Below are 25,210 nucleotides of genomic sequence, written 5' to 3'. Positions count from 1 at the left end.
CAAGTCTGGATTTATAAGATCCGCGTTTCTAACTAGATGCTGTATGATGTTGCAGTTTGTACGTGTTGTTCAGCGCGCTCTTTTCACTTCTGTTTGGAATATAAAATGTGTGTTGGAGCAGGCAGTGTTTTAGTGCAGAGTGGGGGGAGAGGCCCGGTGCAGAGCATGTCAGCGAGTGAGCGGCAATACAGGATTGACATTTCTGTCTGAAATCTGCTCCCAGCACCGAGACAGCGATTCATTGGTCGAGGAATCGGCTCTTTCCTGAGAGATGTGGGTGGCTCTGAGAAGAGCCTTTGGGTTCAGAGGTTTACAATTTGCTCGCCTTCTTTCACTTCTTTGCTGGTTTCTTAGCCGTTGCTGATTTCACTTTGGGCTTGGCCTTCAATTGGGTCGGATTTATTCTGCCCGTGGTCTTTTTCACAAGTGACTTTTTCTTCGGGGCTGCTTTCTTCGCGCTCTTTTTGGGAGTTGCCGCCTTCGTGGCTGCTGGTTTCTTGGGAGATTTCTTGGCTGCTGGTTTCTTGGGAGATTTCTTGGCTGCTGGTTTCTTGGGAGATTTCTTGGCTGCTGGTTTCTTGGGAGATTTCTTGGCTGCTGGTTTCTTGAGAGATTTCTTGGCTGCTGGTTTCTTCACTGAAGGTTTCTTGCCTTCTCCGGTCTTTCTCACTTTCCCCCCGGTTGTCTTCTTCACGATCTTGAAGGAGCCGGAGGCGCCCGTGCCCTTGACCTGAGCCAAGGCGCCTTTAGCCAATTCCCTTCTGACACTTTGCTTGATCTGGGCCCCCCGTTTATCCACATCGACCCCTTTGCTCCGCAGCGCCTTCTTTATGGCCTGTAAGGAAATCCCCTTGCGATCGCCGCTTTCCGCCACAATCTGGAGGATCAGCTCGCCCAGCCCGGGACCTTCTTGTTTCTTCCGGGGAACCGCCTTCTGCTTCTTGACAGCCTTGACTGGGGCGGCGGCTGGAGGAGCCGTTTCGGCGGCTGCACTGTCGCTCATGTCCGGAACTCTGCACAAAATCTCTCCGTCAATGTGGGTGAGAAATGAAGCCTCTGGTGGCGGCACTGAGCAACTTAAAGGCAGCGAGCGGACGGGGCGGAGACAACCTGCTCTCAGCTCCAGGCTGCTGCTGCCTCTCTGTGTTTTTCTCTCGTCCCAAACTCTCCAATTCCACTCAAATTCCAGCTCCACAGTGTCCCAGGATAATTCCTTCCTGTCTCTCACACTCTCATGTTTGCTGTAGAAAAGGTTTCACGCGATTTGAAGGCTCCATTTTGCATTTAACCCCGTTTTACTGATGCACTGTTCGCGCTCTCTCACCCGATCGCTCTCATTTTCCCAACCTTTCCACAGAAATCTGGAAAGCAGCATCGAAACTGCCCTGAAATCCAACTTGGAAAAGTAGGACGGGAACAGGGGGATTGTTGGAATGAAAAATATTTCCATTTAGTCCCAGAGGGATTGGGAGATCTCCTGGTCAGAGCGGACACACAAACACAGTTGGTTTCTCCTGTTTGGCCCGCCCCTTTCACACACTCTCTCTTCCACAATATTCATATCCACACACAAGGTTTGGAAATGACATTTCCCAGGGCAGAATTCTCCCTCTTCTCAACAAACAAAGAAATGTACCCCACAGGAACAGGCCCTTCGGCCCTCCAAGCCCTCCAAGTGCCGACCATGCTGCCCGACTAAACTACAATCTTCTACACTTCCTGGGTCCGTATCCTTCTATTCCCATCCTATTCATATATTTGTCAAGATGCCCCTTAAATGTCCCTATCGTCCCTGCTTCCACTACCTCCTCCGGTAGCGAGTTCCAGGCACCCACTGTGCTCTGTGTAAAAACACCTGCCTCGTACATCTACTCTAAACCTTGCCCCTCTCACCTTAAACCTATGCCCCCTAGTAATTAACCCCTCTACCCTGGGGAAAAGCCTCTGACTATCCACTCTGTCTATGCCCCTCATAATTTTGTATACCTCTATCAGGTCTCCCCTCAACCTCCTTCGTTCCAGTGAAAACAAACCGAGTTTATTCAATCGTTCCCCATAGCTAATGCCCTCCATACCAGGCAACATTCTGGTAAATCTCTTCTGCACCCTCTCTAAAGCCTCCACATCCTTCTGGTAGTGTGGCGACCAGAATTGAACACTATACTCCAAGTGTGGCCTAACTAAGGTTCTATACAGCTGCAACATGACTTGCCAATTCTTATACTCAATGCCCCGGCCAATGAAGGCAAGCATGCCGTATGCCTTCTTGACTACCTTCTCCACCTGTGTTGCCCCTTTCAATGACCTGTGGACCTGTACTCCTAGATCTCTTTGACTTTCAATACTCTTGAGGGTTCTACCATTCACTGTATATTCCCTACCTGCATTAGACCTTCCAAAATGCATTAGCTCACATTTGTCCGGATTAAACTCCATCTGACATCTCTCCGCCCAAGTCTCCAGACAATCTAAATCCTGCTGTATCCTCCGACAGTCCTCATCGCTATCCGCAATTCCACCAACGTTTGTGTCGTCTGCAAACTTACTAATCAGACCAGTTACATTTTCCTCCAAATCATTTATATATACTACAAAGAGCAAAGGTCCCAGCACTGATCCCTGTGGAACACCACTGGTCACAGCCCTCCAATTAGAAAAGCATCCCTCCATTGCTACTCTCTGCCTTATATGGCCTAGCCAGTTCTGTATCCACCTTGCCAGCTCACCCCTGATCCCGTGTGACTTCACCTTTTGTACTAGTCTACCATGAGGGACCTTGTCAAAGGCCTTACTGAAGTCCATATAGACAACATCTACTGCCCTACCTGCATCAATCATCTTAGTGACCTCCTCGAAAAACTCTATCAAGTTAGTGAGACACGACCTCCCCTTCACAAAACCGTGCTGCCTCTCACTAATACGTCCATTTGCTTCCAAATGGGAGTAGATCCTGTCTCGAAGAATTCTCTCCAGTAATTTCCCTACCACTGAAGTAAGGCTCACCGGCCTGTAGTTCCTGGGATTATCCTTGCTACCCTTCTTAAACAGAGGAACAACATTGTCTATTCTCAAGTCCTCCGGGACATCCCCTGAAGACAGCGAGGATCCAAAGATTTCTGTCAAGGCCTCAGCAATTTCCTCTCCAGCCTCCTTCAGTATTCTGGGGTAGATCCCATCAGGCCCTGGGGACTTACCTACCTTAATATTTTTTAAGACACCCAACACCTCGTCTTTTTGGATCACAATGTGACTCAGGCTATCTACACCCCCTTCTCCAGAACACTTGTTCCCAATCCGTGTCTTAATTACTGTTCAACTCTCTGAGTTTTCTGCTCCCTATTTTCTGTTTACCTAAATACCCGGCAGCAGCCAGTCATATTTTAAAATCTAAATTCATTGATGACAAACCTCCCTTGAAGGTGAAAATACAATTGATCTCCTCTCTCTCAGTGGAGATTTTCCTGCTTGATGTGATCCTCCTGCACTGCCCGGTAACACTGAACCGCAAACTCAACAAGCAGGGACCCCCAGTTAACGAATAATCCCACCCCCTCTGAGAGTGGAGATTTTCACAGTGACACAGATTCTGACCATTCTGATCCAAACAGCAAATTTTAAAAATAAAGATGATCTGATAGACCAGGACTTCCTGTGTGGAGGAGGGACAGTGACCGTTTCACCCACAACACGGCAGCTGTGTTCACAGTGAGGGCCAGTGTTACAGGTGTTATCACTGTGTCCAGTGTTCACAATGAGGGCCAGTGTTACACGTGTTATCACTGTGTCCAGTGTTCACAGCGAGTGCCAGTGTTACACGTGTTATCACTGTGTCCAGTGTTCACAGTGAGGGCCAGTGTTACACGTGTTATCACTGTGTCCAGTGTTCACAGCGAGTGCCAGTGTTACACGTGTTATCACTGTGTCCAGTGTTCACAGCGAGGGTCAGTGTTACATGTGTTATCACTGTGTCCAGTGTTCACAGTGAGGGCCAGTGTTACACATGTTATCATTGTGTCCAGTGATCATACTGAGGGCCAGTGTTACACGTGTTATCACTGCGTCCAGTGTTCACAGTGAGAGCCAGTGTTACATGTGTTACCACCATGTCCAGTGTTCACAGTGAGGGTCAGTGTTACACGTGTTATCACTGTGTCCAGTATTGACAGTGAGGGCCAGTGTTACACGTGTTATCACTGTGTCCACAACACACCGAATGACAGATTGAAAATGAGAGACAGAGAAAAATAGAGCGAGCGACATAGTAACGCAGCAATGTGGAGCGGGAGAGAGGGAGTGAGATACTCATATTGAAGTAGACAGATATTGAGGACAGAGACACATAAAGGAAACTAGAGAGAAATAGAGAGAGAGAGAACAATGGAACCAGTGGCACATAACACAGAGATGTAGAGCGGAAGAGAGGGAGTGAGATAATCATATTGAAGGAGAGAGACATTGAGACACTTAGACAGAGACAGAAAGGGAAGGAGAGAGAGACAGAGTGAGAGACAGAGAGAGGGAGAGACAGAGAGAGGGACAGAGAGAGAGACACACAGGGAGACAAAGAGAGAGAGACACAGAGAGATAGAGAGTGCATACGTCTGCAGCTCCTAATCGATGCGTGTATGTTTAATCTGAAGGGAAATAAAGTAAAGCGAAGATCCGGAACACATGGAACATGGACACAGAGGCTGATGAAAGATAATGGACAACCGTTTTCATCTCGTTTGGAACTTAACATTCATGCTCAATTATTTATCATGAAAACTTCTTAAAATTTGTGAACTGGAGTCATAAACATTAAATATATTCTCAACCTGACACAAAAGCAAATCAGTTTTCTATTATTCAAAAACCCCCAGCACAATCCAGCTCCATCACTGTGCCATAGACACTGTCGGTGCTTGATGAAGTTCATACTAATGTCATTGATGTAGCCCAGATGTTACAGATAAGAACATTCATAACTTAAGCAGAATGAAAAAGGCAGCTTCAGACATCAGGACCAGGTCTCATGCTTCAAGAAGAGACCTAAGCAATGACACACATTATAAGAAGTATGATTGGTAAACATGCAGACTTCTATATTAGACAAACTGAATAAGAATTTTAAAATCCAGCTTTGACAATATGTCATGGTGCCTATTGCAGAGAAAGTGCAGTAAGCTGCTCAGAACAGGATGTCAGTTATTCAAGTGGAGACTGGAGAAGTTTACAACTGGAGCTGAATTCTTTGACAAGAGTATTAGATTTGTTCAGAGATTGTGTTGAGCATGGGAGCTCAATAAGGAAGCTTTTAATGTTTCCCCCCAGTACAATATGTCCCACACCAACACAAGGAGATACCGTGATACATTTGGTATTGAAATATTGAGTCAGATGTGCTTCATTTTCTAACGGAAAGAGTGGAATTCAATCAAAACTATCATAATATAATGGAATTATGTAAACTGGGAATGTGTAAAGCTGGGAATTTGGTACAACCAGAGGAGAGTGTAAAGCCAGGGGTGTAAGTGTGTTAATGAGGGGAGTGTGTAAAATGAGGTGATTGTGCAATATCGATGTCTGTAAACCTGGAGGCTGTAAAATCAGGGGTGTGTTTGAGTGGATTGTGACAAAGAAGGAAAACACAATGTGGGCATGTATAAATCAGTGGCGTTTAAATCCAGGAGTGTGTAAAATTAGTGTGAGTGTAAACCAGGAGTGTGGGCATATCAAATAGTGTGTAAACCTGTGTGCACAAAAGTAGGTGAATGTGCAAAACAAGGTGAGTGTGGAAAGCCACACATAACAAATGAGTAGATAAAGCAGGTAGTGTGTCAGCCAGGGAAGTGTACGCACACAGGGGAGTGTATGGATCCAATGGAGTATACACTGTGTAAAGCAAGAAGTGTGCAAAACCAGTGGATGGTTTAAACCAGTTGAGTGTGTGAAATCAGGGGAGCGGCAAACCAGGGGAGTGTGGAAACCAGGGTGGTGTGTAACATCTTCGCTGTATCCAAACCCGTAGTGTGTGTAAATCAGGGGAGTGTGTAAACCAGGGTGTGTGTAAAATCTTTGCTGTATCCAAACCCATAGAGTGTGTAAATCAGGGGAGTGTGTAAACCAGGGTGTGTGTAAGATCTTTGCTGTATCCAAACTCATAGAGTGTGTAAATCAGGAGAGTGTGGAAACCAGGGGAATGTGTAAATCAGGGGAATGTGTAAATCAGGGGAATGTGTAATTAGGGCAGTGTGTAAATCAGGGGAGTGTGTAATACAGGGGAGTGTGTAAACAGGGCAGTGTGCAAACTGGGGGAGGGGGGTTGTAACCAAATAATGTGCAATTCGAGGCTGCGTATAAATCGGGCGAGTGTGTAAAAGATGGTGCTTGGGAAAACTGCCGTGAACCAGGAGAGTGAGCAAACCAGGAGAGTGAGTGAACCAGGAGAGTGAGTGAACCAGGAGAGTGAGTAAAACAGGGGAGTGATTAAACCAGGAGAGTGAGTAAAACAGGAGAGTGAGTAAAACAGGAGAGTGAGTAAAACAGGGGAGTGAGTGAACCAGGAGAGTGAGTAAAACAGGAGAGTGAGTAAAACAGGGGAGTGAGTGAACCAGGAGAGTGAGTAAACCAGGGGAGTGAGTAAACCAGGGGAGTGAGTAAACCAGGGGAGCGAGTGAACCAGGAGAGCGAGTGAACCAGAGGAGTAAGTGAACCAGGAGAGTGAGTGAATCAGGAGAGTGAGTAAAACAGGGCAGTGAGTGAACCAGGGGAGTGAGTGAACCAGGAGAGTGAGTGAACCAGGAGAGTGAGCGAACCAGGAGAGTGAGTGAACCAGGAGAGTGAGTGAACCAGGAGAGTGAGTAAAACAGGGGAGTGAGTAAACCAGGAGAGTGAGTAAAACAGGAGAGTGAGTAAAACAGGAGAGTGAGTAAAACAGGGGAGTGAGTGAACCAGGAGAGTGAGTAAAACAGGAGAGTGAGTGAACCAGGAGAGTGAGTAAACCAGGGGAGTGAGTAAACCAGGGGAGTGAGTAAACCAGGGGAGCGAGTAAACCAGGAGAGCGAGTGAACCAGGGGAGTGAATTATCCAGAGGAGTGAGTGAACCAGGAGAGTGAGTGAATCAGGAGAGTGAGTAAAACAGGGCAGTGAGTAAACCAGGGGAGTGAGTGAACCAGGAGAGTGAGTGAACCAGGAGAGTGAGTGAACCAGGAGAGTGAGTGAACCAGGAGAGTGAGTGAACCAGGGGAGTGAGTGAACCAGGAGAGTGAGTGAACCAGGGAAGTGAGTGAACCAGGAGAGTGAGTAAACCAGGGGAGTGAGTAAACCAGGGGAGTGAGTAAACCAGGGGAGTGAGTAAACCAGGAGAGTGAATTATCCAGAGGAGTGAGTAAACCAGGGGAGTGAGTGAACCAGGGGAGTGAGTGAACCAGGGGAGTGAGTGAACCAGGAGAGTGAGTGAACCAGGAGAGTGAGTGAACCAGGGGAGTGAGTGAACCAGGGGAGTGAGTGAACCAGGAGAGTGAGTGAACCAGGGAAGTGGGTGAACCAGGAGAGTGAGTGAACCAGGAGAGTGATTGAACCAGGGGAGTGAGTGAACCAGGAGAGTGAGTGAACCAGGTGAGTGAGAGAACCTGGAGAGTGAGAGAACCAGGAGAGTGAGTGAACCAGGGGAGTGAGTGAACCAGGGGAGTGAGTGAACCAGGAGAATGAGTGGACCAGGGGAGTGAGTGGACCAGGGGAGTGAGTGAACCAGGGGAGTGAGTGAACCAGGGGAGTGAGAGAACCAGGGGAGTGAGTGGACCAGGAGAGTGAGTAAACCAGGGGAGTGAGTGCAGCAGGAGAGTGAGTGAACCAGGAGAGTGAGTGAACCAGGAGAGTGAGTGAACCAGGAGAGTGAGTGAACCCGGGGAGTGAGTAAATCAGGAGAGTGAGTGAGCCAGGAGAGTGAGCAAACCAGGAGAGTGAGTAAAACAGGGGAGTGAGTAAACCAGGAGAGTGAGTAAACCAGAGGAGTGAGTAAACCAGGGGAGTGAGTAAACCAGGAGAGTGAGTGAAACAGGGGTGTGAGTGAAACAGGGGAGTGAGTGAACCAGGAGAGTGAGTGAACCAGGAGAGTGAGTGGACCAGGGGAGTGAGTAAACCTGGGGAGTGAGTAAACCAGGAGAGTGAGTAAACCAGGGGAGTGAGTAAACCAGGGGAGTGAGTAAACCAGGAGAGCGAGTGAACCAGGAGAGTTAATTATCCAGGGGAGTGAGTAAACCAGGGGAGTGAGTAAACCAGGAGAGCGAGTGAACCAGGAGAGTTAATTATCCAGGGGAGTGAGTAAACCAGGGGAGTGAGTGAACCAGGAGAGTGAGTGAACCAGGAGAGTGAGTGAACCAGGGGAGCGAGTAAACCAGGAGAGCGAGGAAACCAGGGGAGTGAGTGAACCAGGGGAGTGAGTGAACCAGGGGAGTGAGTGAACCAGGGGAGTGAGTGAACCAGGAGAGTGAGTGGACCAGGAGAGTGAATGGACCAGGAGAGTGAGGGGACCAGGAGAGTGAGTGAACCAGGGGAGTGAGTGAACCAGGGGAGTGAGTGAACCAGGGGAGTGAGTAAACCAGGGGAGTGAGTAAACCAGGGGAGTGAGTGAACCAGGAGAGTGAGTGAACCAGGGGAGCGAGTAAACCAGGAGAGCGAGTAAACCAGGGGAGTGAACCAGGGGAGTGAATGAACCAGGGGACTGAGTGAACCAGGGGAGTGAGTGAACCGGGAGAATGAGTAAACCGGGAGAGTGAGTGCAGCAGGAGAGTGAGTGAACCAGGAGAGTGAGTGAAGCAGGACAGTGAGTGAACCAGGAGAGTGAGTGAACCAGGGGAGTGAGTGAACCAGGAGAGTGAGTGAACCCGGAGAGTGAGTGAATCAGGAGAGTGAGTGAACCAGGGGAGTGAGTGAACCAGGAGAGTGAGTGAACCAGGAGAGTGAGTGAACCAGGGGAGTGAGTGAACCAGGTGAGTGAGTGAACCAGGTGAGTGAGTGAACCAGGAGAGTGAGTGAACCAGGAGAGTGAGTGAACCAGGAGAGTGAGTGAACCAGGAGAGTGAGTGAACCAGGAGAGTGAGTGAACCAGGAGAGTGAGTGAACCAGGAGAGTGAGTGAACCAGGGGAGTGAGTGAACCAGGGGAGTGAGTGAACCAGGAGAGTGAGTGAATCAGGGGAGTGAGTGAACCAGGGGAGTGAGTGAACCAGGGGAGTGAGTGAACCAGGAGAGTGAGTGAACTAGGGGAGTGAGTGAACCAGGAGAGTGAGTGAACCAGGGGAGTGAGTGAACCAGGGGAGTGAGTGAACCAGGAGAGTGAGTGAATCAGGGGGGTGAGTGAACCAGGAGGGTGAGTGAACCAGGGCAGTGAGTGAACCGGGGGAGTGAGTGAACCGGGGGAGTGAGTGAACCAGGGGGGTGAGTGAACCAGGGGGGTGAGTGAACCAGGGGAGTGAGTGAACCAGGAGAGTGAGTGAACCAGGAGGGTGAGTGAACCAGGAGGGTGAGTGAACCAGGGGGGTGAGTGAACCAGGGGGGTGAGTGAACCAGGGGGTTGAGTGAACCAGGAGAGTGAGTGAACCAGGGGAGTGAGTGAACCTGGAGAGTGAGTGAACCGGGGGAGTGAGTGAACCAGGGGAGTGAGTGAACCAGGGGAGTGAGTGAACCTGGAGAGTGAGTGAACCTGGAGAGTGAGTAAACCTGGAGAGCGAGTGAACCAGGGGAGTGAATACATTTGGAGGGGGAACATTGGTTTCACTGCTGCCTCACTGTGCCAGGGATCCTGGTTCAATTCCAGCGTTGGGTGACTGTCTGTGTGGAGTTTGCATATTCTGCCTGTGTCTGTGTAGATTTCCTCCGGGTGCTCTGTTTTTCTCCCACAAGCCAAAGATGTGCAGGTTAGATGGATTGGCGATGCTGAATTACCGCTTTGTATCCAAGGGTGTGTAGATTACGTAGGGATACAGATTTATGGTGGTCGGGTGGGGAGTGGTCCTAGGTGGGCTGCCCTTTCTGAGTGTCGGTGCAGACTCGATGGGCCAGATTGCCTCCTTCTGCACTGTGGTAATTCTATGGTTCAGTGGAAAATGAGGTAAATCAGTGGAAAGGTAGTTTGCAGAAAGTGTGAGTTTGAGGGGCTGAGTGACAGTGTAATAACAAACAAGCTGCAGGCAATGACTGCAAATTGAATCTCTCATTGGGACAAGCACACAGCTACAAAAGGTGATTGGTTGAGCCCGAGGGCGCAGGGCCATTTGCAGCCACACACACAGTCCCCCAACAAGGGCTCTATCGGAGGTTTAGCTCCACATGTGATGACTATGAAATGGGGAATGTTCCCATTGATTCTCAATGCGGGATTGCTGCGGGGATGTGCGCATGCCCGGTGTAACCCCGCCCCTGCTAGTCGCGATGTGGAGATGCCGGCGTTGGACTGGGGTGAGCACAGTACGAAGTCTTACAACACCAGGTTAAAGTCCAACAGGTTTGTTTCGATGTCACTAGCTTTCGGAGCGCTGCTCCTTCCTCAGGTGAATGAAGAGGTATGTTCCAGAAACATATATATAGACAGATTCAAAGATGCCAGACAATGCTTCGAATGCGAGCATTAGCAGGTGATTAAATCTTTACAGATCCAGAGATGGGGTAACCCCAGGTTAAGGAGGTGTGAATTGTGTCAAGCCAGGACTGTTGGTAGGATTTTGCAGGCCAGGTGGTGGGGGATGAATGTAATACCTGGGATTCATGTCGCATTACATTCATCCCCAAACATCTGGCCTGCGAAATCCTACCAACTGTCCTGGTTTGAGACAATTCACACCTCCTTAACCTGGGGTTACCCCATCTCTGGATCTGTAAAGATTTAATCACCTGCTAATGGTCACATTCGAAGCATTGTCTGGCATGTTTGAATCTGTCTCTATATATATTTCTGGAACATACCTCTTCATTCACCTGAAGAAGGAGCAGCGCTCCGAAAGCTAGTGACATCGAAACAAACCTGCTGGTCTTTAACCTGGTGTTGTCAGACTTCTTACTGTGCTCACCCCAGTCCAACGCCGGCATCTCCACATCATTCTGAGATTGGGAGCGCATGCGCAGCCCCTCCCCCACACACTCCATTTGGTCAGTGAGTGGAATCGCTTTGTTGAAACTGAGTTAAATGTCAATGTCAGGGCCCAGGTCAGCGAGGAAACAGCGTTCTCATTGCAGCAGCACATCCATTTGGGAGTGTGAGCAAAGAGGCTCAGAGATCATTACTGACTCGGGGGGAGTTCAGGGAGAATCGGGGGCTGTTTGCAAGAGGCTTAGCGGAGCACGATCTTGTTCCGGGACTTGGAGTGAGCAGGGGGAAGGGAGAGCTCTTTCTGGGCCTGGCTTATTTGTCTGATTCTGGGTTAGGATTTGGAGAGTATTTTCTTTCTTTTACTGATTGGGGGCAGCAAGGTAGCATAGTGGTTAGCACGGCTGCTTCGCTGCTCTATGGTACCAGGTTCAATTTCCAGGCTTTTGTTGCTATCTGCGGAGTCTGCACGCTCTCCCCGTATCTGCGTGGGTTTCCTCCGGGTGCTCCGGTTTCCTCCCACAGTCCTAAGATGTGCAGGTTAGGTGGATTGGCCCTAATAAATTGCACTTAGTGTCCAAAAAGGTTAGGTGGGGTTACTGGGTTAGGGTGGAGGCATGGGTTACTGGGTTAGGGTGGAGGCATGGATTTCTGGGTTAGGGTGGAGGCGTGAGATGCTCTTGACAAAGATGGACCCGATGGACCAAATGGCCTCCTTCTGCACTGTAAATTCTGTGATTATCAGTTGAAAGAATAGATTGATTTATCATTGGCCTCATTTGACCCTGATTTACAAGAGATATGCTTTCTTCCCCCTAGTTCAACAGATGAAGAGATGAGTTCCAAGAACAAGATGATGATTCCTCAGCAAAATGTATGTGTCGCCGTCTCCTTCTAACTGACAGTAAGTACAATATTAATCCAACATTGCTGAGACACAGACACAACATCATCTCCACCGTCACAGAGAAAAGAAGCAGTCAGACTCACATTGACCTCAAGTCCCAGATAAACACACTCGCACGACTGTCACACACACTTACACTCTCTCTCACACACACTCAGTCACTCTCACTCACACACATACCAGTCACTGAGCAGTAAGCAGTTAAATAAGTTTTATATATCACAGATACATAGTGAGGGTAAAACTCACAAACACCTGTAAGTGTAAATTATGTGTTATATATCACAAATACATAGTGAGGGTAAAACTCACACACACACCTGTAAGAGGAAAATATGTGTTATATATCACAGATACATAGTAAGGGTAAAACACACACACACCTGTAAGAGTAAAATATGTGTTATATATCACAGATACATAGTGAGGGTAAAACACACACACAGACCTGTACGAGTAAAATATGTGTTATATATCACAGATACATAGTGCGGGTAAATCACACACACACCTGTAAGAGTAAAATATGTGTTATATATCACAGATACATAGTGAGGGTAAAACACACACACACCTGTAAGAGTAAAATATGTGTTATATATCACAGATACATAGTGAGGGTAAAACACACACACACCTGTAAGAGTTAAATAAGTTTTATATATCACAGATACATAGTGAGGGTAAAACTCACACACACCTGCAATAGTAAAATATGTGTTATATATAACAGATACATAGTGAGGGTAAAACACACACACACCAGTAAGAGTAAATTATGTGTTATATATCACAAATACATAGTGAGGGTAAAACTCACACACACACCTGTAAGAGTAAATTATGTGTTATATATCACAAATACATAGTGAGGGTAAAACTCACACACACACCTGTAAGAGTAAAATATGTGTTATATATCATTGATACATAGTGAGGGTAAAACTCACACACACCTGTAAGAGTAAAATATGTGTTATATATCACAGATACATAGTGAGGGTAAAACACACACACACCTGTGAGAGTAAATTATGTGTTATATATCACAGATACATAGTGAGGGTAAAACACACACACACACCTGTAAGAGTAAAATATGTGTTATATATCACAGATACATAGTGAGGGTAAAACACACACACACCTGTAAGAGTAAAATATGTGTTATATATCACAGATACATAGTGAGGGTAAAACACACACACAGACCTGTAAGAGTAAAATATGTGTTATATATCATAGATACATAGTGAGGGTAAAACACACACCTGTAAGAGTAAAATATGTTTTATTTATCACAGATACATAGTGAGGGTAAAACACACACACACCTGTAAGAGTAAAATATGTGACTGAACAGGTAGACAAGGGTAGAGCAGTTGATGTGGTGTATATGGATTTCAGCAAAGCGTTTGATAAGGTTCCCCACGGTAGGCTATTGCAAAAAATACGGAGGCTGGGGATTGAGGGTGATTTAGAGATGTGGATCAGAAATTGGCTAGCTGAAAGAAGACAGAGGGTGGAGGTTGATGGGAAATGTTCAGAATGGAGTACAGTCACAAGTGGAGTACCACAAGGATCTGTTCTGGGGCCGTTGCTGTTTGTCATTTTTATCAATGACCGAGAGGAAGGCGCAGAAGGGTGGGTGAGTAAATTTGCAGACGATACTAAATTCGGTGGTGTTGTCGATAGTGTGGAAGGATGTAGCAGGTTACAGAGGGATATAGATAAGCTGCAGAGCTGGGCTGAGAGGTGGCAAATGGAGTTTAATGTAGAGAAGTGTGAGGTGATTCACTTTGGAAGGAATAACAGGAATGCGGAATATTTGGCTAATGGTAAAGTTCTTGAAAGTGTGGATGAGCAGAGGGATCTAGGTGTCCATGTACATAGATCCCTGAAAGTTGCCACCCAGGTTGATAGGGTTGTGAAGAAGGCCTATGCAGTGTTGGCCTTTATTGGTAGAGGGATTGAGTTCCGGAGTCGGGAGGTCATGTTGCAGCTGTACAGAACTCTGGTACGGCCGCATTTTGAGTATTGCGTACAGTTCTGGTCACCGCATTATAGGAAGGACGTGGAGGCTTTGGAGCGGGTGCAGAGGAGATTTACCAGGATGTTGCCTGGTATGGAGGGAAAATCTTATGAGGAAAGGCTGATGGACTTGAGGTTGTTTTCGTTGGAGAGAAGAAGGTTAAGAGGAGACTTAATAGAGGCATACAAAATGATCAGGGGGTTGGATAGGGTGGACAGTGAGAGCCTTCTCCCGCGGATGGATATGGCTGGCACGAGGGGACATAACTTTAAACTGAGGGGTAATAGATATAGGACAGAGGTCAGAGGTAGGTTCTTTACGCAAAGAGTCGTGAGGCCGTGGAATGCCCTACCTGCTACAGTAGTGAACTCGCCAACATTGAGGGCATTTAAAAGTTTATTGGATAAACATATGGATGATAATGGCATAGTGTAGGTTAGATGGCTTTTGTTTCGGTGCAACATCGTGGGCCGAAGGGCCTGTACTGCGCTGTATTGTTCTATGTTCTATGTGTTATATATCACAGATACATAGTGAGGGTAAAATACACACACACCTGTAAGAGTAAAATATGTGTTATATATCACAGATACATAGTGAGGGTAAAACACACACACACCTGTAAGAGTAAAATATGTGTTATATATCACAGATACATAGTGAGGGTAAAACACACACACACACCTGTAAGAGTAAAATATGTGTTATATATCACAGATACATAGTGAGGGTAAAACTCACATTCTCTCACTTACACACTCTCACTCACCAGTACCTGAGCAGTAAGCAGTAAAAGCTGTTATACATCACAGAGAGACAGCGACAATAAACACACACACACTCACTCATATACTCACACACACACTCCCAAACACACTGTCTCACTCACACACACACTCCCAAACACACTGGCTCACTCAAACACACTCCCAAACACACTGTCTCACTCACACACACACTCCCAAACACACTGTCTCACTCACACACACACTCCCAAACACACTGTCTCACTCACACACACACTCCCAAACATACTGTCTCACTCACACACAAACTCCCAAACACACTGTCTCACTCACAAACACACTCCCAAACACACTGTCTCACCCACACACACACTGCCAAACACACTGTCTCACTCCCAAACACACTCCCAAACACTGTCTCACTCACACACACACTCCCAAACACACTGTCTCACTCACACACACACTCCCAAACACACTGTCTCACTCACACACACACTCCCAAACACACTGTCTCACTCACACACACACTCCCAAACACACTGTCTCACTCACACACACACTCCCAAACACACTGGCTCACTCCCAAACACACTCCCAACACACTGCCTCACTCACACACACACTCCCAAACACACTGTCTCACTCACACACACACTCCCAAACACACTGTCTCACTCACACACACACTCCCAAACACTGTCTCACTCACACACACACTCCCAAACACTGTCTCACTCACAAACACACTCCCAAACACACTGTCTCACTCACACACACACTCACAAACACACTGGCTCACTCCCACACACACTCCCAAACACACTGTCTCACTCACAAACACACTGTCTCACTCACACACACACTCCCAAACACACTGTCTCACTCACACACACACTCCCAAACACACGGTCTCACTCACACACACACTCACAAACACACTGTCTCACTCACACACACACTCCCAAACACACTGTCTCACTCACACACACACTCCCAAACACACTGTCTCACTCACACACACACTCCCAAACACACTGTCTCACTCACACACACACTCCCAAACACACTGGCTCACTCACACACACACTCCCAAACACACTGGCTCACTCACACACACACTCCCAAACACACTGTCTCACTCACACACACACTCCCAAACACACTGTCTCACTCACACACACACTCCCAAACACACTGGCTCACTCCCAAACACACTCCCAACACACTGCCTCACTCACACACACACTCCCAAACACACTGTCTCACTCACACACACACTCCCAAACACACTGTCTCACTCACACACACACTCCCAAACACTGTCTCACTCACACACACACTCCCAAACACTGTCTCACTCACAAACACACTCCCAAACACACTGTCTCACTCACACACACACTCACAAACACACTGGCTCACTCCCACACACACTCCCAAACACACTGTCTCACTCACAAACACACTGTCTCACTCACACACACACTCCCAAACACACTGTCTCACTCACACACACACTCCCAAACACACGGTCTCACTCACACACACACTCACAAACACACTGTCTCACTCACACACACACTCCCAAACACACTGTCTCACTCACACACACACTCCCAAACACACTGTCTCACTCACACACACACTCCCAAACACACTGTCTCACTCACACACACACTCCCAAACACACTGGCTCACTCACACACACACTCCCAAACACACTGGCTCACTCACACACACACTCCCAAACACACTGGCTCACTCCCACACACACTCCCAAACACACTGTCTCACTCCCAAACACACTGTCTCACTCATACACACACTGTCTCACTCACACACACACTGTCTCACTCACACACACACTCCCAAACACACTGTCTCACCCCAAAAACACTGTCTCACTCCCAAACACACTCCCAAACACACTGTCTCACTCACAAACACACTCCCAAACACACTGTCTCACTCACAAACACACTCCCAAACACACTGTCTCACTCACACACACACTCCCAAACACACTGTCTCACTCACACACACACTGCCAAACACACTGTCTCACTCACACACACACTCCCAAACACACTGTCTCACTCACACACACACTCCCAAACACACTGTCTCACTCACACACACACTCCCAAACACACTGTCTCACTCACACACACACTCCCAAACACACTGTCTCACTCACACACACACTCCCAAACACACTGCCTCACTCACACACACACTCCCAAACACACTGCCTCACTCACACACACACTCCCAAACACACTGTCTCACTCACACACACACTGTCTCACTCACACACCCACACAGCAGTAAGCAGTAAAATATTCATTATATATCACAGAGAGACAGTGAGGTTAACACATACACACAGATATGACTCTATCTTATAATAATCTTTATTGTCACAAGTAGGCTTACATTAACACTGCAATGAAGTTTCTGTGAAAAGCCCCAAGTCGCTACATTCTGGCACCTGTTTGGGTACAGGGAGGGAGAATTCAGAATGTCCAAATTACCTCACAGCTCGTCTTTCGGGACAATCGACCTATGAGTGTGTGTAGTAACCTCTGTGATAGTAACCACTGTCTCTCTGCGATATATATTGAATATTCTACTGCTTATTGCTCAGTAACTGGTGTGTGTGAGAGAGAGAGAGAGTGCGTGTGTATGAGAGATGGTGTGAGAGAGAGAGTGTAAGTTTGTGTTAACCCTCACTGTCTCTGTGCTATATAACTCGTATTTCACTCTCTCTCACACATTCTCTCTCACACACACTCATACACTCTCTCATTCACACACACACACCAGTAACTGAGTGGTAAATTATGCTTTATCTTTCACAGAGGGACAATGAGAGACAGTGTGACACACACTCACTATTTCTCTGGCAAACACTAACTCTCACACACACTCACACACACTCACTCTCTCTCACTCCTAGTCCCTCTCTCTCAGACTGCCTCACACATGGACACACCAGTCACTGAGCAGTAAGCAGTTCAATATGTGTTATATATCGCAGAGGGACAGTGAGGGTAAAACACACTCTCGCCACTCTCACACTTAAGTAACTGAGCAGTAAGCAGTAAAATATATTATATATGATAGCCAGACAGTGAGGATAAACACACTCGCACACCAGTAACTGAGCAGTAAAATGTGTGAAATATCACAGAGACAATGAAGGTAAAACACACACACACTCACGCAGACTATTTCTCACACTCGTACACTCTTGCAGACATAGTGACACATTCCCTCGCACACACTTCCTCACACACACTCACATATTCACAAACTTTGATATACACACACTCTTTGACACAACAGTAACTGAGCAGTACACAGTAAAATATGCATCATATATCACAGAGACCGTGATGGTATAACACACTCTCTCTCTCTCACACACACACACCCCAGTAACAGAGCAGCAAGAGTAAAATATGTGTTACATATCAAAGAGTGACAATGTAAAATACAGAGGCTCACTCGCTCACACACGCACTCTCTCACACACCCACTCTCTCTCTCACAAACGCACTCTCACACACACCCACTCTCTCACAAACACACTCACACACACATCCACTCTCTCTCTCTCACACACCAACTCTCTCACTCACACACACATCCACCCACTCTCTCTCACACACACCCACTCTCTCACACACCCACTCTCTCACACACCCACTCTCTCATACACACCGACTCTCTCTCACACACACCCACACTCTCTCACACACACCCACTCTCTCTCACATGCACCCACTCTCTCTCACACGCACCCACTCTCTCTCACACGCACCCACTCTCTCACACACACCCACTCTCTCTCTCACACACCCACTCTCTCTCTCACACACCCACTCTCTCTCTCACACACCCACTCTCTCTCACACACACACACTCTCTCACACACCCACTCTCTCACACACACCCACTCTCTCTTGCACACATGCACTCTCACACACACCCACTCTCTCACAAACACACTCACACACACATCCACTCTCTCTCACACACACACACTCTCTCTCACACACACCCACACTCTCTCACACACACCCACTCTCTCTCACATGCACCCACTCTCTCTCACACGCACCCACTCTCTCTCACACGCACCCACTCTCTCTCACACCAACTCTCTCTCACACACCCACTCTCTCTCTCTCTCTCACACACCCATTCTCTTTCACACGCACCCATTCTCTCTCACACACAGACACCCACTCTCTCTCTCACAGACCCACTCTCTCTCACACACACCCACTCTCTCTCACACACACCCACTCTCTCTCACACACACACACTCTCTCTCACACACAAGCACTCTCTCTCGCACACACACCCTCACTCACACACACCCACTCTCTCTCACACACACCCACTCTCTCTCACACACCCACTCTCTTTCACACGCACCCATTCTCTCTCACACACACCCACTCTCTCTCACACACACCCACTCTCTCTCACACACAACCACTCTCTCTCACGCACACACACTCTCTCACACACAACCACTCTCTCACACACACCCACTCTCTCTCGCACACACCCACTCTCTCTCGCACACACCCACTCTCTCTCACACACACCCACTCTCTCTCTCACAGAGCCACTCTCTCTCACACCCACCCACTCTCTCTCACACACACCCACTCTCTCTCACACACACCCACTCTCTCTCACACACACACACTCTCTCTCACACACAACCTCTCTCTCACACACAACCACTCTCTCACACACACCCACTCTCTCTCACACACACCCACTCTCTCACACACACCCACTCTCTCTTGCACACATGCACTCTCACACACACCCACTCTCTCACAAACACACTCACACACACATCCACTCTCTCTCACACACACACACTCTCTCTCACACACACCCACACTCTCTCACACACACCCACACTCTCTCACACGCACCCACTCTCTCTCACACGCACCCACTCTCTCTCACACGCACCCACTCTCTCTCACACGCACCCACTCTCTCACACACGCACCCACTCTCTCACACACCAACTCTCTCTCACACACCCACACCCATTCTCTTTCACACGCACCCACTCTCTCTCACACACAGACACCCACTCTCTCTCTCACAGACCCACTCTCTCTCACACACACCCACTCTCTCTCACAGACACACACTCTCTCTCACACACACCCACTCTCTCTCACACACAACCACTCTCTCACACACACCCACTCTCTCTCACACACACCCACTCTCTCTCACACACACCCACTCTCTCTCACGCACCCACTCTCTCTCACACACACCCACTCTCTCTCACACACACACACTCTCTCTCACACACACCCACTCTCTCTCGCACACACCCACTCTCTCTCGCACACACCCACTCTCTCTCACACACACACCCACTCTCTCTCTCACAGAGCCACTCTCTCTCGCACACACCCACTCTCTCTCGCACACACCCACTCTCTCTCACACACACACCCACTCTCTCTCACACACACCCACTCTCTCTCACACACACCCACTCTCTCTCACACACACCCACTCTCTCTCACAGAGCCACTCTCTCTCTCACAGAGCCACTCTCTCTCACACCCACCCACTCTCTCTCGCACACACCCACTCTCTCTCACACACACACCCACTCTCTCTCACACACACACCCACTCTCTCTCACACACACCCACTCTCTCTCACACACACCCACTCTCTCTCACACACACCCACTCTCTCTCACAGAGCCACTCTCTCTCTCACAGAGCCACTCTCTCTCACACCCACCCACTCTCTCTCGCACACACCCACTCTCTCTCGCACACACCCACTCTCTCTCACACACACACCCACTCTCTCTCACACACACCCACTCTCTCTCGCACACACCCACTCTCTCTCACACACACCCCCACTCTCTCTCACACACACCCACTCTCTCTCACACACACACTCTCTCTCACACACAACCACTCTCTCTCACACACACCCACTCTCTCTCACACACACCCACCATTTTCACTTCCCTTTAATGTGACAGGTGGGCCTGCTCGGTCCCCACGATCTCACTTGCTTTTGTCAGGGCTAAAAGGCTGGGAACAGACGAAGCCTGTGTGGCATATAAGGAAAGTAGGAAGGAACTTAAGCAAGGAGTCAGGAGGGCTAGAAGGGGTCATGAAAAGTCATTGGCAAATAGGGTTAAGGAAAATCCCAAGGCTTTTTACACTTACATAAAAAGCAAGAGGGTAGCCAGGGAAAGGGTTGGCCCACTGAAGGATAGGCAAGGGAATCTATGTGTGGAGCCAGAGGAAATGGGCGAGGTACTAAATGAATACTTTGCATCAGTATTCACCAAAGAGAAGGAATTGGTAGATGTTGAGTCTGGAGAAGGGGGTGTAGATAGCCTGGGTCACATTGTGATCCAAAAAGACGAGGTGTTGGGTGTCTTAAAAAATATTAAGGTAGATAAGTCCCCAGGGCCGGATGGGATCTACCCCAGAATACTGAAGGAAGCTGGAGAGGAAATTGCTGAGGCCTTGACAGAAATCTTTGGATCCTCGCTGTCTTCAGGGGATGTCCCGGAGGACTGGAGAATAGCCAATGTTGTTCCTCTGTTTAAGAAGGGTGGCAGGGATAATCCCGGGAACTACAGGCCGGTGAGCCTTACTTCAGTGGTAGGGAAATTACTGGAGAGAATTCTTCGAGACAGGATCTACTCCCATTTGGAAGCAAATGGACGTATTAGTGAGAGGCAGCACGGTTTTGTGAAGGGGAGGTCGTGTCTCACTAACTTGATCGAGTTTTTCGAGGAGGTCACTAAGATGATTGATGCAGGTAGGGCAGTAGATGTTGTCTATATGGACTTCAGTAAGGCCTTTGACAAGGTCCCTCATGGTAGACTAGTACAAAAGGTGAAGTCACACGGGATCAGGGGTGAACTGGCAAGGTGGATACAGAACTGGCTAGGCCATAGAAGGCAGAGGGTAGCAATGGAGGGATGCTTTTCTAATTGGAGGGCTGTGACCAGTGGTGTTCCACAGGGATCAGTGCTGGGACCTTTGCTCTTTGTAGTATATATAAATGATTTGGAGGAAAATGTAACTGGTCTGATTAGTAAGTTTGCAGACGACACAAAGGTTGGTGGAATTGCGGATAGCGATGAGGACTGTCTGAGGATACAGCAGGATTTAGATTGTCTGGAGACTTGGGCGGAGAGATGGCAGATGGAGTTTAACCTGGACAAATGTGAGGTAATGCATTTTGGAAGGGCGAATGCAGGTAGGGAATATACAGTGAATGGTAGAACCCTCAAGAGTATTGAAAGTCAAAGAGATCTAGGAGTACAGGTCCACAGATCACTGAAAGGGGCTACACAGGTGGAGAAGGTAGTCAAGAAGGCATATGGCATGCTTGCCTTCATTGGCCGGGGCATTGAGTATAAGAATTGGCAAGTCATGTTGCAGCTGTATAGAACCTTAGTTAGGCCACACTTGGAGTATAGTGTTCAATTCTGGTCGCCACACTACCAGAAGGATGTGGAGGCTTTAGAGAGGGTGCAGAAGAGATTTACCAGAATGTTGCCTGGTATGGAGGGCATAAGCTATGAGGAGCGATTGAATAAACTCGGTTTGTTCTCACTGGAACGAAGGAGGTTGAGGGGCGACCTGATAGAGGTATACAAAATTATGAGGGGCATAGACAGAGTGGATAGTCAGAGGCTTTTCCCCAGGGTAGAGGGGTCAATTACTAGGGGGCATAGGTTTAAGGTGAGAGGGGCAAAGTTTAGAGTAGATGTACGAGGCAAGTTTTTTACGCAGAGGGTAGTGGGTGCCTGGAACTCACTACCGGAGGAGGTAGTGGAGGCAGGGACGATAGGGACATTTAAGGGGCATCTTGACAAATATATGAATAGGATGGGAATAGAAGGATACGGACCCAGGAAGTGTAGAAGATTGTAGTTTAGTCGGGCAGTATGGTCGGCACGGGCTTGGAGGGCCGAAGGGCCTGTTCCTGTGCTGTACATTTCTTTGTTCTTTGTTCTTTGTTCTTTGTTATTCAATGTTACATTTCTGATAATGACTCCAGCTGATGATTTAAGATCTCACTGCATCCATTGAAAAAAATACAGAGGTTTGTCCTGGAACTCGCCCTGCTTACTCTTCAAATGTCTTTGACATTTTGAGGGTTTTAAACTTTCACTTGCCAGTAATTCCCGACATGTAACACCCATGAAATTTGACTCCTGATTGCAGTGGCACAATTTATAAACCACCCCTCAAATACTCATCATTGTGCTGCTTTGTTCCTGTTTTCAGCTTCTTCATGGGTTGTTCCCCAGAGACCCTGGAGTTCACACCAGCACTGCTGGCAGCTGCAAAATGGAGGAATCTCACTCGCGCCCAGAACACGTGATGTCAGCGTACGGGGCGTGTGACCTGCTCGCTGGCGCCGCCTCCGGTGGGAGGACTCCAGAATTTGCTGAACAAAACTGGCCTGGGACAGCGCACTGACATCACGAGGAGCCAGTCCAACTTGCTGGGCTCCGGACCTGCGCACTACTTGATAAGAGACACATGCGCGGAATGGCCGACAATCTCAAACGTCCATCATGGTTGGCATTTGTAAACACTAGTCGTGACCATTGGCCATTCCTTCCGCGATCTGGATAACTACCACCCTCCTGAAGCCTTCCCGAGATCCACCCACAGGCCACGACCCTGAGCTTGAAAACCCCGGGCCTATGATATCCTTGTCTCTATTCGCCGAGGCACAGAGTTCAAGAAAAGGCAGGTTATGCTGGAACTGTATAAAACATTGGTTAGGCCTTAGCTAGAGTAATACTCACACTCACACTGTATCAGAGAGTGAGTAAATCCCACACTCACACACTGTATCAGAGAGTGAGTAAATCCCACACACACACACTGTATCAGAGAGTGAGTAAATCCCACACTCACACTGTATCAGAGAGTGAGTAAATCCCACACTCTCACACTGTATCAGAGTGAGTAAATCCCACACTCACGCACTGTATCAGAGTGTGAGTAAATCCCGCACACACTGTATCTGAGAGTGAGTAAATCCCACACACACACTGTATCAGAAAGTGAGTAAATCCCGCACACACTGTATCAGAGAGTGAGTAAATCCCACACTTGCACACTGTATCAGAGTGAATAAATCCCACACTCACACATTATATCAGACAGTGAGTAAATCCCATACTCACACTGTATCAGAGAGTGAGTAAATCCCACACTGTATCAGAGAGTGAGTAAATCCCACACTCACACACTGTATCAGAGAGTGAGTAAATCCCACACACACACACTGTATCAGAGAGTGCGTAAATCCCACTCTCACACACTGTATCAGAGTGAGTAAATCCCACACACACACACTGTATCAGAGAGTGAGTAAATCCCACACTCACACACTGTATCAGAGTGAGTAAATCCCACACTCACACTGTATCAGAGAGTGAGAAAATCCCACACACTCACATATTACAAGGCACTCACAGTTCCTGAAGGAATCCCAGTCTCTCTGTGCTGAAGGGTCCCTCTCACCGACAGCCAGGTACTTTTCCCGGTGGATCTTTACACACTGACAAACTGGGACTGGAGACATTCTTTCTGAAATGTATTTCCTGTTTGTAATATGATTGTAATTTGAGGTTTATGATTGGTGCAAAATCCTAATTCTGATTCGTCTGTTTTTTTATCCAGTCAAATAAACAGAATATAACTGGCTGTCCTCATTCTTACAATGTCCAATCACAATCATTCCTTTCCCCATTCCTCATTAGCATAGATGTGAGGCTCTGTCTATTTAATCAGCGCTCGGAAGGGGTTTGCTTTATTTCTGGTTGATATTGACAATGGCTGACGAGAAGAAACCAACATCGAAACCAGCTTCCAAGAAGGGAGCCAAGAAAGTCATTAAGAAACCGGCAGTAAAGGGCGGCAAGAAGCGGCGAAGGTCGAGGAAGGAGAGTTACTCCATCTACATCTACAAAGTAATGAAGCAGGTTCACCCCGACACCGGCATCTCCTCCAAGGCCATGAGCATCATGAACTCGTTCGTCAACGATATTTTCGAGCGCATCGCGGGTGAGGCTTCCCGCCTGGCCCATTACAACAAGCGCAGCACCATCAGCTCCCGGGAGATCCAGACCGCCGTGCGCCTGCTGCTGCCCGGGGAACTGGCCAAGCACGCCGTGTCGGAAGGGACAAAGGCGGTGACCAAGTACACCAGCTCCAAGTAAAATGTTCTCAAACTCATCAAAACCCAACGGCTCTTTTAAGAGCCACCCACAATTTCTGGAAAGCAGCCAAACCATCGTTTTTAAATTATTATTAGACTATGAATAGCCAAATCGGTTCAAATAGGGTTTCACTGGAACATAACATCCTGGGTGATGTCGTTATCGCTCGGT

General features: G+C 48.0%; 1 protein-coding gene and 1 long non-coding RNA gene across 2 annotated transcripts in view; one reads left to right on the top strand and one right to left on the bottom strand.

Moving 5' to 3' along the window:
- The window catches only part of LOC140399986 (uncharacterized), an 87,034-nt gene extending 62,510 nt beyond the window's left edge, over positions 1 to 24,524 (top strand). Inside the window, exons 3-4 of the long non-coding RNA XR_011937933.1 lie at positions 11,883 to 11,967; positions 23,088 to 24,524. This is a non-coding gene — a long non-coding RNA (uncharacterized lncRNA). The remainder of the gene's footprint in view (positions 1 to 11,882; positions 11,968 to 23,087) is intronic.
- Positions 208 to 1,194, bottom strand: LOC140400104 (histone H1.2-like). The gene has a single exon (XM_072489583.1). The coding sequence runs from the start codon at positions 1,001 to 1,003 to the stop codon at positions 332 to 334; it is 672 nt and encodes a 223-aa protein (XP_072345684.1). The 5' UTR covers positions 1,004 to 1,194; the 3' UTR covers positions 208 to 331.
- Positions 24,525 to 25,210: the final 686 nt, after the last annotated feature.

The sequence above is a fragment of the Scyliorhinus torazame genome, chromosome 24 (assembly GCF_047496885.1).
Source record: "Scyliorhinus torazame isolate Kashiwa2021f chromosome 24, sScyTor2.1, whole genome shotgun sequence".
NCBI classification, from domain to species: domain Eukaryota; kingdom Metazoa; phylum Chordata; class Chondrichthyes; order Carcharhiniformes; family Scyliorhinidae; genus Scyliorhinus; species Scyliorhinus torazame.
The sequence above is the reverse complement of the archived record's forward strand: the minus strand, read 5'-3'. Positions and strand labels throughout refer to the sequence as shown.

Excerpts from the sequence above, each read along its gene's own strand:
- LOC140400104 (XM_072489583.1), bottom strand. The coding sequence starts at position 1,003 with ATGAGCGACAGTGCAGCCGCCGAAACGGCTCCTCCAGCCGCCGCCCCA.